At 50.5% G+C, this 12,173-nt stretch overlaps 5 protein-coding genes across 5 annotated transcripts; 3 read left to right on the plus strand and 2 right to left on the minus strand.

Moving 5' to 3' along the window:
* Positions 1-685: 685 nt before the first annotated feature.
* On the plus strand, positions 686-2,623 carry N7443_008979 (cytochrome P450; the record flags this gene model as incomplete). Its single annotated transcript, XM_056889035.1, has 5 exons — positions 686-859; positions 905-1,481; positions 1,546-2,003; positions 2,079-2,386; positions 2,452-2,623. The coding sequence occupies 5 exons, from the start codon at positions 686-688 to the stop codon at positions 2,621-2,623; spliced, it is 1,689 nt and encodes a 562-aa protein (XP_056738337.1).
* Positions 2,624-3,991: 1,368 nt separating this feature from the next.
* N7443_008980 (putative salicylate hydroxylase) lies at positions 3,992-5,649 on the plus strand (the record flags this gene model as incomplete). The annotated part of the gene is made up of 7 exons (XM_056889036.1): positions 3,992-4,038; positions 4,095-4,099; positions 4,168-4,244; positions 4,310-4,367; positions 4,433-5,171; positions 5,225-5,553; positions 5,612-5,649. 7 exons carry the CDS (start codon positions 3,992-3,994, stop codon positions 5,647-5,649), a joined length of 1,293 nt encoding a protein of 430 aa, XP_056738338.1.
* A 315-nt stretch (positions 5,650-5,964) lies between these two features.
* Positions 5,965-7,597, minus strand: N7443_008981 (argininosuccinate synthase; the record flags this gene model as incomplete). The annotated part of the gene is made up of 6 exons (XM_056889037.1): positions 5,965-6,897; positions 6,961-7,157; positions 7,215-7,235; positions 7,302-7,343; positions 7,402-7,444; positions 7,583-7,597. 6 exons carry the CDS (start codon positions 7,595-7,597, stop codon positions 5,965-5,967), a joined length of 1,251 nt encoding a protein of 416 aa, XP_056738339.1.
* Positions 7,598-8,253: 656 nt separating this feature from the next.
* N7443_008982 (alpha-ketoacid dehydrogenase subunit beta) lies at positions 8,254-9,535 on the plus strand (the record flags this gene model as incomplete). Its single annotated transcript, XM_056889038.1, has 3 exons — positions 8,254-8,810; positions 8,873-9,438; positions 9,498-9,535. 3 exons carry the CDS (start codon positions 8,254-8,256, stop codon positions 9,533-9,535), a joined length of 1,161 nt encoding a protein of 386 aa, XP_056738340.1.
* A 789-nt stretch (positions 9,536-10,324) lies between these two features.
* On the minus strand, positions 10,325-11,602 carry N7443_008983 (glycosyltransferase family 32 protein; the record flags this gene model as incomplete). The annotated part of the gene is made up of 1 exon (XM_056889039.1): positions 10,325-11,602. One exon carries the CDS (start codon positions 11,600-11,602, stop codon positions 10,325-10,327), a length of 1,278 nt encoding a protein of 425 aa, XP_056738341.1.
* Positions 11,603-12,173: the final 571 nt, after the last annotated feature.

Consider the following 12,173-nt stretch of genomic DNA (forward strand, 5'->3'; position numbering starts at 1 on the left):
CATGACACGTTATTGCTTATTATCCAGACAGGAAGCAATGATATGTTGCGTTTCTAGCAGACCCGGAAGTGATTCCCCCACAAACCCCGCAAATACTTCCCGAGCTAAAGAAAATCTGGGGCTGGCAGCCCCACTGAGCTGGTCTGTTTTTCAATTCGGGATACAGTGATTCATGGAAAGAGATGTGTCGATGCTACTTACAATCGGAATTCTCGACGGGCTTCTTCTACGTATGTTTTCCTGCATTCTTTTCAGCTCTGGTATCGCGCAATCTACATGAGCCTAACAAGCAACCTATGCCGAGATATTGCAGTCCTGTCTCGATCTTCCTCCACAAGCCGATACCACGGGGGTGCGCATGCCTTCATTAATGGGCTCAATATGTGGGGCCTTTCGCATATCCCTGCAGAGCATGGTGCTCTCGCCCGCATTTCAACCCATATCTCACACTTCACCCTCCACTGGATTCACATCAATCTTCCCCACTGGTTACAGGTGCATTTTCAGATTAGACCCACAGGCGGGGTAAGAATAGGTCATGGCTAATGTGAAATAATTCATTGGGACATTGGATATATTTGGATGCGGACAAGCGGCGTTGCTGCTTCCTCCTGATTTTCTAGTTGGAGCTTTCCCCCTCTAGTCTCAATAATTCAAGACTTGCTAGTCAAACTCAACCAACACGATGATTGCTGAAAAGGCCGAAGAGCTTATGGCTCTTCTGCAGACTCAGAGGATTCTCACCTATTCAGGATGGAACCAGGTCAACATCAGCACAATAGCACTTGTTGCACTGGTAGCTCTGGGGCTCCTACTCTTGCTAGACTATAGCTACATGATTTACTTATATTTTCAAATGGTAAGCCAAGTTGGGAATTTGAAAGATCGAGCTGATATTCTGTAGCCTCCAGGACCATTCCCTCTCCCTCTAGTGGGAAATACTCATCTCCTCCCAGACAGCAAGCCGTGGATTTACTTTGAACAACTATCAAAAAAGTTCAATTCACCAATAATCACATTCTGGACAGGCAGACGCCCAACTATCTGGATCTGCGATGCTTGGACAGCCAACGAACTCCTCGACAAACGAGCCGCAATCTACGCGTCTCGACCACGCATGGTCGTATTCAGTGAATTAGGCGCAGGGCAGTCCAATTTAGTCAACATGTACTACGGTGATCGATGGAGACTACACAGGAAATTGACACATATGGGAGTCGGCTTACAGCAAGTACGCAACTACCGTGGTTTCCAGAATGATGAAAGCAAGGTAGTTGCGTTCGACCTTTTGCGAGAGCCCAAGCAATACGTGAAGCATTTCGAGAGATATGCAACCAGTGTGGTATCTATTATTGGTTTCGGGAGACGCGTTGCTACGTTTACGGATCCTATTATTACTGAGGTTATTGCGGTCATGCAACGTGCGGCGGAGTTGAATGTACCTGGGAAGACTTTTCCTATGTTGATGGAGTCGTTCCCATGTGAGTGGTCTACTCAGTGTCCCGTGGTATACCCCGATGTGTCATTTTGCTAATTGGGGGACAGTTCTTGCCAAGTTTCCAAATTGGATGGCGCCGTGGAAACAGGGCTTAGGAAAGGGACAAGGACGCGGCAGACCATTCTTTTACGCCCTGGCCGAAGAAGCAGTCAACAATCCCAATGCCGAGCAGTGTTATGCAAAGAAGATCTTTGAAGAAGCGCCCAAACACAATCTCTCCCGTATGGAGATATCCTCTCTCTCAGGAAACCTATTCGGCGCAGGAAGCGACACGTCAAGCTCAACACTAGTAACCTTCGTACTCGCCTGCTGCGCCTTCCCCGAAACACTGACAAAAGCATGGGAAGAACTCGACCGGGTGGTGGGGCCACACCGGAGCCCAATGTTCCAGGACGAAGCAGATCTACCATACGTGAAAGCGTTTGTAAAGGAAGTGCTCCGCTGGCGATCAGTGGCGATTATCGGAGGGCAGCCTCACGCGCCGATAAAGGACGATCATTATAAGGTAGCAAGCTAAGCAACTCTCCGTGCCGCTCAAAGCGGCCTAGCACACGGGTTGTTACTGATAAGATGCATCCAGGGATGGTTGATCCCGCGCAACACTTGGGTCCAGGGAAACGTGTGGGCCATCCACCATAACGAGCGGGAATTCCCCGATCCCGACCGCTTTAACCCGGATAGATATGTCAAGGATAGTCTCGATCAAAGACCATTTCCCGGTGAGAAGGGATATATGACCTTTGGGTGGGGGCGGAGAGTGTGTAGCGGGCAAGGTCTTGCAGAGCAAGGGACCTTCATCACCGTGGCGAGACTGCTATGGGGGTTTCGGATTGAGAAGGCTTTGAATGATCAAGGCAACGAAATACCTGTGGACATCTTCGATTATACGTAAGTGGCCACTAGTCAAGAGATTTATCTGATCGCATCACGTGGACTGACTGATCGCCGTGCAGTAATGGTCTCAACATGAGACCCAATCCTTTCGAGTGCAGAATCACGCCACGCAGTCCAGAAATCCGTGCTGCCATTGAACGAGAAGGTCGACAGGCTTTGCAGGATTTATCTGTGTATGACGGCGAAACTCAGTATCGCATGAGTACATTTTACGCAACGGAGAATCTATGATGCAGATTTGTTTGCTCGGTGGACGCGTGGCGCGGGAATCCGGGTAAACAATCGCGCTGATATCACATTGATCTTGTTTCGACGCTGGCCATAGATAGCTGCATATAAAACCTATGTCTGTACTTCGCAAAAGCAAGCAAAGGGTGGCCGAGCATCGACTGGAGTCAACGTGTGTGGAGTCCGAAACGGTTTTCGCAGAACCTGATGGCGCCTTGAGTCCTTGCTGGAGACCCCGCATTAAGACGTCAGAAATACAATATCGGGTCAAAACTTTCCTTTGCGCGTTTGGCTACTTTCCGTGACCGAGAATGAGATTAAAATTGCCTATGAAGGTAGAGTGGAGCTCCAGGAATGCAGAGGATAACCATGCTGCTCTGGTCCATAGTGACGGTTAAAACGGTTGGAAAGCGGATATGGAGGGCCATACTCATTCCGGCCATGCATCTCGTATATCTAAAAAAGGTACGCATTGTAGCTACGCGGATAAGGCTCTAGCGATTGAAAATAATACTAAATTGGATCTTTAGACAAGGAATCGGCAACAGATCATGTCCAAAAATGCCGTGAGGCTAGGATGGGCTGGAATTGACATCACAGGATCATAAATCGGGGAAGATGGTCGCGACCCCGTTGTGGGTCTGAGGGCCCAATATGTAACGCAAGAGACAGTGGATGTTCGGCGTTAGGGGCGTAGTTGCTTGACCGAGCGAGGAGTCGGCAGATAGAAATCCGCAGAAGAGCCGGGCTTAGTCGGTTCCCCAGAGACAATGTCGAAAGCTAATGGCTGCGGAGCCCGCGCTCCGATCTCTTTTCCTTGCCGAGCGGAGTGGCGACCTCCTGGAGGCTCCGGGTGCCCGCCGCAAAATCGGGAGTTCGAGAAATTGAACTGTATAGGCCCTTACAGTGTATATCGAGGGACCTGGGCGTAGAAATTGATTACATTGCAAGAATTGACCAACATATGCTAACACTGTTATCATGCATATTGATGTTATGTCGGCCCGCCAGGAGCCGTCAAGTGCCGTGGTTCACGGTATGGTGAACCTTAATAGGTCAATTAAGCTAGGCTTTGCATCCCATGCAAGCCTCCAATCTGGGGAGAATAGACGGTCAATCTCAGAACGACGATCAACTATGCCCCGCCTCAGGCCTCAGGAAGGGGGAGGGGGATAGAAATGAATGGAGATCGCTCTTCTTAGCCGAACGGTAGCGGGTTTCTGTGGCACGGGTGGGACGGCAAACCTTCGGACAAGTAAGCTCGGATTTAATTTTTCTGAAATAGCTACTGCGTGCTCATCTTGGAGTGCTTTTCAACCCATACTTTTATTTTATTTTTTCCCTTCCCAGTTGCTCATCGAGTTACGGACGATGAATGTACAAACGGCAAATGTCCCTTTGGACGTGATCGTAGTCGGGTGAGTTTTCATCTCCACATTCACTATGTAGGGGCCGACATTCTAACCTTAAACAGGGCCGGTATGTTCATAATGAATTGCATGGGACCTTGTATAGGTCCAAACCGGGCACATTTTGACGTTTGCTAGGCATTGGTGGGATGGCCGCGGCGTTGACACTGGGGATGCGAGGTCACCGTGTGGTGGTCCTCGAAGCTGCCCCCAAAGTATGTCCCCTGATCTGACCCGGGGCCATGAATCTTGCTGTATTTACTAATGGTGGTCGAAATAGATCGCAGAGGTTGGAGCTGGAATCCAAGTCTCTCCAAACATGTTACGACTATTTGAGCGTAAGTCAACTGCCTCTTTCCATGCGCCGAAAGGTAGTGTCACTTTTGAACTAACCTGGAACCAGGATGGGGTGTTTCTGACCTGATACACGCCCAAGATGTGGCCTTGGAGCATATCCATGTTCGACGGTGGGAAGATGGCAAGCTCCTGGCATCAGTACCGGTGAATAAGACATTCGGCCAACAGGTTGTCATTCACCGTGCAGACCTGCACAACGCCTTGATTGACAGGGCACTTGCTCTTGATAATGTTCATCTCCACGAGAATTCTGTTGTTACCGATGTCGCATTCAACCCTGCATCCGTAACGCTTGCCAACGGCACAATTATTCGTGGAGACGTTGTTATCGGCGCCGATGGCATCAAATCAACCATTCGGGGCCATTTGCTTGAGGACTCATCGATCAAGGCTATTGCCACCGGTGATGCAGCATACCGAATTATGCTTCCGCGCAGTGTCATGGAGAGAGATCCCGAGTTGAAGGAGCTCATCGACGAGCCGCAGGCGACTCGCTGGCTGGGTCCTTCGCGCCACATCATTGCATACCCCGTGCGCAAGCACGAATTGTACAATGTTGTTCTGCTTCATCCAGACGGACAAGAAGTCGAAGAATCCTGGACGACAAAGGGCTCAAAGCAGGCCATGGTGAATAATTACAAGGGATGGGACCCAAAGATTACAAAGATCATTGATCTTGTGGAAGAAGATGAGGTCCTCGAGTGGAAGTTGTGTCTGCACAGCCCACTAAAGACTTGGATTCGGGGATCAGTAGCTTTGATCGGTGACGCGTGTCATCCTATGCTGTATGTTGATCTGGTTCTTTTTGTCTTCCCTGTGTGATGCTGACATGTCACAGCCCTTATGTTGCTCAAGGAGCAGCACAGGCAGTCGAGGACGCGGCAGCACTCGGCGTTCTGCTTTCATTAATCTCATCACGGCATGAAATCCCAGACGCACTCAAGGTCTATGAGCAGTCTCGAAAACAGCGTGCAGAGACAGTTCAAGCTTCCGGATCCGAGAATCGGATCACACTACACTTGCCGGACGGCCCAGAGCAACTCGCGCGAGACGCGCAATTCCTGGAATCGGCAAGTGGCTCCAACCCTGATAAGTGGTCTGATCGTGAAACACAGCAGTTCTTGTGGGGATGGGATGCTGAGAAGGTGGCATTAGAAGTTTGGAGCAGTATGTATCCCCGTCCCGGTGCGTGATGTTAAAAGGCTAATTCGGATCGTGTCGCAAGACATGGTGGAAGATACCAAGGCGAAAGCCAATCTGTAAAATTCTTCAAAGGGGCATCATAAACAACGTGATTTTACAACGTCTGATAGAATGAGCGTTCAGCCAGATATTCATTTTAGAGTTAGATTCAACATCGGGCCTATGTACAATTACAAGTCTACACAGAGAGCGTGGTGCTCATTTTGTTCCCACAATTGCAACTTTTTTCTATTTCATTATACAATCATTCAAATCGGGAAACCATTCCAATGTACGTCGGGTGGTAAACATGAAACGAGGCCAGTGAGCTGCCGTAGAAAGCCAGTGATGCTCAACATTTGGCTCTCAGCCCATCAATTTTTAGTTGAAGACAATTTACATCCTCTCGCCGGCGGCGGCCTTCATCTGGCCGTACTTCTTGAGACGGATGGCAGAGACGTTGATGAAGCCGGTGGTCTCAGCGGGGGAGAAGTCACCGATCTCGTCCATGGAGGACTCAGTCATGTCGTACAGCTTCTCAGTCTCGGAGGAGCGGCCAAGGACTGAGACGGTACCCTTGTAGGCGCGGCAGCGGACCTGGCCGTTGACGGACTTCTGGGAAGCGGTGATGGAGGCCTCGAGGAACTCACGCTCGGGGGAGAAGTACATGCCGTTGTACAGGAGCTTGGAGTAGTTGAAAGTGACAAACTGGTCACGGAGGGCACGGACCTCACGGTCCATGACAAGACCCTCAAGATCGAGGTGAGCAGAGCGCAGGCAGGTAAGACCGGGGGTCTCGTAGCAGCCACGAGACTTGATACCGATGAAGCGGTTCTCAACAATATCAATACGGCCAACACCGTGGCGGCGGGCAATGGTGTTGGCAGTCAGGAAGAGCTCAACGGAGTCGGTGACGGTCTTCTTCTGGCCCTTCTCAGTGTACTCGAGCTTGACGGGGACACCCTTCTCGAAGGAGACGGTGAAGTCCTCGGGCTGGTCGGGAGCATTCAGGGGGTCCACAGTGAGCTTCCACATGTCAGTGGGAGGAGTGGTGTCGGGGTCCTCCAGGATACCGGCCTCGTAGGAGCAGTGGGCCAGGTTCTCGTCCATGCTCCAGGGCTTGGACTTGGTGGAGGTGACGGGGATGCCCTTCTCGGCGGCATACTCGAGGAGATCGTTACGGCCGACAAAGCGCTCGTAGAAGACAGGGTCGCGCCACGGGGCAATGACCTTGATGTTGGGCTGGAGGGCGTAGAAGGCAAGCTCGAAGCGAACCTGGTCGTTACCCTTACCAGTGCAGCCGTGGGAGACGGCGAAGCAGCCCTCACGCTATTACAGAATCCACAAATTAGCCACTAATCTGTCAAAGTGGAATAAGCCAATGAGGCATACCTGGGCGACGTCGATCTGGGCGCGGGCAATGACGGGGCGGGCCAGAGAAGTACCGAGCAGGTAGACGTTCTCGTAGACGGCATTGCAAGCAATGGCGGGGAAGCAGAGCTCCTCAATGAACTCGCGGCGGATGTCGATGATCTCGCACTTCAAGGCACCAATGGCGAGGGCCTTCTCGCGGGCAGCCTCGAAGTCCTCTGTGGGAAAACATTAGTCTTGCATTGCGAGTTTCTCGGCGAAGACCCCAACCATACCTTCCTGGCCAACATCGGCCACTGTAAAAAAAAAAAGTCAGTACCATGTTACTTGTGTCGTTTCCTTAAGCGACGCGCGCAACTTACTGAAGCAGACGACCTCATAGCCCTCCTCGATGAGGTACTTGACTGTATCTGGTGTTAGCGATGGCAATTGATTGAAATCGGATGTCGGAATTAATCATACGGATACAGCTGGTGTCGAGACCACCAGAGTAGGCGAGGCAAACCTATTGAGAAGCTTGTCAGTGATGTCGAAAGGTAATGCGGGCAATCGAAAGTGAAGAAGGTGGGGTGAAGTGGCGGTCTGGTGCTAAGCAGGATATTCGTGATGGCAATGGCAGTCACAAGACATCAAAAGCACGTACCTTTCCCTTGGACATTGTGATTGTGTTGTAGATGAAAATGAAGTATGGGAAACAATGAGTTGAGAAGAAGGTCGGGAGGTTGAGTCACCCGAAAAAAGCGGATTTTTGGTGCGGCGGAGTCACACCGCCGACACCGGCCGATAAGCCCCGATAAGGACGATCTTTACCACAATCATACTTTTGCTATACAGTTTGACTCGTTCTGTTACGGGGTCATTCACCTTGCATAATTGGCATCCTATCCACTGGCTCGAGCTATGCAGCTAATTTCAGAGGGACAAATGGAGGTGAGGCAGTTGAAAGGCACAGGTCCTGTTATTTGAACGGAGATTCCATTTTCAAAGCCCATGACTAAACTGCTTCTCTAGTGCAGACCGGCTGTGGCTAGCACAATCGAATGAAAAATAAGGTACTTTTGCTGGTAACATGCGTCTAGACAGCCTCTGGGAGACTTAAGAGTTTATCTATCAAGCCTTGGCGCGGTCCTCAACCTTCGTCATTGCCTCCGCATTTGCACTGTTTGCACCTTCGGTTATCCGCGGCGCATCCCCCGCAATCCTCCAATGCCGGCGGAACAACAGGATCTCATTTATAAAGAAAAGTCCTGTTGAAACTCTGTCCCTGATGTTTCTCCTAGATTTACCTGTCTCCATATTCCAGATATCGCAGAGATGGTACGACCTCGCGCCCCACGGGGTTTGATGCACCAAATACCGCGCCGATACTACTCAGCTCCTTCGCCCGCGGCAAAGCTCAACTTACCCCTTGACTTCAAGACCACGCCTCTGTTACACCACACTCCGGCGACGTTGTCGAGTGTCCCAAATTTTCCAGCTGGAGCCACAAGCAAGCGACTGAATCTGTTCCAAGCCATCAACTCCGCTCTACGAACCGCTTTGTCAACCTCTGACAAGGTTCTACTCTTCGGCGAAGATGTGGCATTCGGTGGTGTCTTTCGGTGCTCTATGGACCTACAGTCAGAATTTGGCTCGGATCGAGTCTTCAATACACCATTGACGGAGCAGGGTATTGCAGGATTCGCTATCGGTGCCGCGGCAGAGGGCATGAAGCCGGTAGCAGAATTACAGTTCGCCGACTACATGTATCCGGCCTTCGACCAGATTGTCAATGAGGCGGCAAAGTTCCGATACAGAGAAGGTAACACTGGAGTCAATGTTGGAGGATTAGTAATTCGCATGCCGTGTGGTGCAGTGGGCCATGGTGCTCTGTAAGTATATGTCTTGGAGAGTGGATAGTTCACCACGGACCCACAACTGACAGCCTGAATAGCTACCATACACAATCGCCCGAGTCGCTTTTCGCACATATTCCTGGCGTCCGAGTAGTAATGCCCCGCTCACCTGCACAAGCCAAGGGCCTCTTACTATCATCCATCTTCGAACACAATGATCCAGTAATCTTTATGGAACCGAAGGGTCTCTACCGAGCGGCGGCAGAGTACGTCCCAAATGAGTATTACACCATCCCTCTCAGCAAGGCCGAGGTTGTCAAGCCGGGCAAAGACCTCACAATCATTTCCTACGGCCAACCGCTCTACCGATGCTCAGCCGCCATTTCTGCCATTGAAAAGACAATGAAGGGCGTCAACATCGAGTTGATCGACCTACGCACTATCTATCCCTGGGATCGCCAGACGGTTCTCGAGAGCGTTCGGAAAACAGGAAGGGCCGTTGTGGTGCACGAAAGCATGGTCAACTACGGCGTTGGAGCCGAGGTTGCCGCGACTCTGCAAGAGGGTGCATTCCTCCGATTGGAAGCCCCAGTCAAGCGAGTTGCTGGTTGGAGTACACACACAGGCTTGACTTACGAGCAGTTTATCCTGCCTGATGTTACAAGTAAGTGATTTCCAACGATTATCTTCTTTCTCGCGGATACCTAACACTTCCTTACCTAGGGATATACGATGCGATCAAGCAGACGTTGGAATATTGATTCAATTGCCGTTTCGGTTGTCACACCAGGCAATGTCAGCCATTTAAACCTTAGCGTACGTCATGATCTGAGAGGCAACATTACCTTGCTTGGATCTAGTGAGATAGAAATACATTGAAATGAACGCAACTTCAAAAGGGGTTCCGAGGCTGGAAGTAGAAAGAGAAAAACGGGTTTAGTCTAGTACATTGTTCTACAGTTCAAAGACCTCATGCACGTTCTTACGAGATCAAAGTCCGTGTCTTCCGCGACAGGCCCACCTGTTCTGGCCAGTCGTCCCAAAGAGGAAAATGCGCTCCCTACGGTGGGTGTTCCTGTTGTACTTGCGATCCTCGCGTTGTAATCTTTGGGTCTAATGCCTGTTACATGGCTATTATAGACAAGACCTTGTGCTCAATGATTCGCAAATAAACAGTTGCTCTTTACATATGATTCTGTGACATGGTTGCATTTAAAATTCCCCCTTGACAGGTAATTGTTTCTCTGACTTGTGATACTTGGGATGTTTTACTCCGGGATAGGGCCCGGGATGGGAGGTAAGACTAAATGCATGTGGGCAAGGTTGGCTCGCTCACAACTTATGTAAATGTGCAGGTTGAGATGCAAAGAGCCAGATATTGCCAGCAGTGTAGCAAGATTGAATGTAGATTGAATTAGTGTATCAAAATGCCACATATGCAGTCTAAATATTCGTATGCAGCCAAGTAAATGCCTCCAACGCCATCATTATTAAAATACAGAGTCTACTGCGAGATGTGACACATCTCACAGAATGAAAATATTCGTCAATTATGCCAACTCCACCCCATTGTCCATCTTTGGGTGAATCTCCGGGGTCTGGACCTCTGAGGCTTGAACCTCCGGTACAGGAATCTCTGGAGTCTGAGTCTCTAAAGTCTGAGTCTCTGGATTTTGAATCTCTGGGGTTTCAGTCACCGAGGCCTGGCCCTCGGGCTCCTGAAGCTCTGGTTTCTTATCCTCGGCCTTAATCTCACCCCCCTTGTCATTCTTCCACGAGCCAGCGTAGTGATGTTCAACAAGGTACGGGCCTCGATCAGTCGGCCAGCCACCTTGCATAGCAGCAAATGCCGCATTAGGCAACACAAGGACATCACCCAGGAGGACCGGCTCATGAAGCTCTGAAATATTAGGTCTTCCAACCGGAAGACCCAGCTCCTTCTCCAAGCTTTGAATGATGCCCCGTGTCATCGCCTGAGGCCCCGTAACGTCAACCACATCGCTAATAGTCTGCATCGTCAGACCAGAAATAGTCGTATTGTAATCAAGTGCAGACTTCTCAAGCGCTGCAACGATATACCGAAGAACAGAAGCGATGTGACTGGTTCTGGGCTTAGCCATGACCGTCCAGCTAGCGAATTGGGATCCGTCGAACTCAAGTCCGACTACGACGTTCGTTCTAGCCTTGTACTGTTCCGGGATCCAGGTATCGATAGGTGCGTGGCATGTGACATCGAGATCGCTCCAGATGCCACCGTCATTGTAGAGAATGAATTGGCGGAGAAGATCGGCTTTGAGGATCGGGACTCGAAGAGAGGAATATAGGTTGAGAAGTTCGGGGTAGTCGGCGAATTGTTCGCGCATGTACTGATCTCCACTGCCGTCGGTGAGGATTTCGTGTCGGAGGTTGGGTGATTGACTTTGCCACGATCGCATATCTTCGCGGCGGGAGTCGTCGATTCCGTGGGTGCCGGACTTTTGCCATAACTTGGCCGGGAATGCAGATGCCGCTAGTTGTTCTTTGCTCTTAATAGCGGGGAGTTTATACGCCACGGATCCTGCGTAGGCTTCGTCGATGTCGTCGGGTGAGCTGATAGGCGAGCTGACGGGAGAACTGACGGGAGAACTGACGGGAGAACTGACGGGGGAGCTGGGAGTTTCGGATGCATATGGTGCGGTGGTGGGTGTTGCGTTTTCATTTGGGATGCAATTTGATCCTACTGTGAGTGCTATAGTTGGGACTGAATCTTTCAAGCCCCATGATAGCCAAAAGAGAGTTGCGACAAATGCGGACAGCAGCGCTAACAAATAGTGGGAGTAGCGGGCCATGACGGTCGGGTGCCCTCTTGACGACGGTGTTGGTAAAGATAAAGCGAGTGACAATCACAGATCCTGCTGCGATGAGCAGCAAGGCCCGTGCTTGAAAGAGCGAAGAGATCGGCTGTTTGATGTTGAACTGGTCACGGTTCCCCTGATGGTTGAACCCTGAAGATCCTGAGCCGGTCGGAGTTTTGTGGATCCTGGATAACCACCAGACTAGCACAATATGAAGCAAGGCGGGTTTCAATGAACTCTTCAGCAACAGTGGGTGACACTGTGAAGAAGAGCTTTCAGGGTGAACGTCCCGTTATAAGAAGAGTGTCAAATTACGCAAAATACTCGAAAACAGTCATGACGAATAACATAAGCTGAGACCCTGAGACCCGATCCATCGCATGCATCTAGACCGGGGTCCAATGAAGGATTCGGAGAGAAGCACGAGTTCGGCTCCAGTGGGGCGCGTAATCTGAAGTTACAGATCCCCGACCTGAGCACGGCAATACATTCCCCTAATATAACTACGAGCCGACAGATGCCGACACTTGGTTATTTTATGGAAGTGGAGCGATAAAAATAGTCA

Source organism: Penicillium atrosanguineum (genome assembly GCF_028827265.1).
Source record: "Penicillium atrosanguineum strain IBT 20685 chromosome Unknown utg000007l_segment0_segment0, whole genome shotgun sequence".
NCBI lineage: Eukaryota > Fungi > Ascomycota > Eurotiomycetes > Eurotiales > Aspergillaceae > Penicillium > Penicillium atrosanguineum.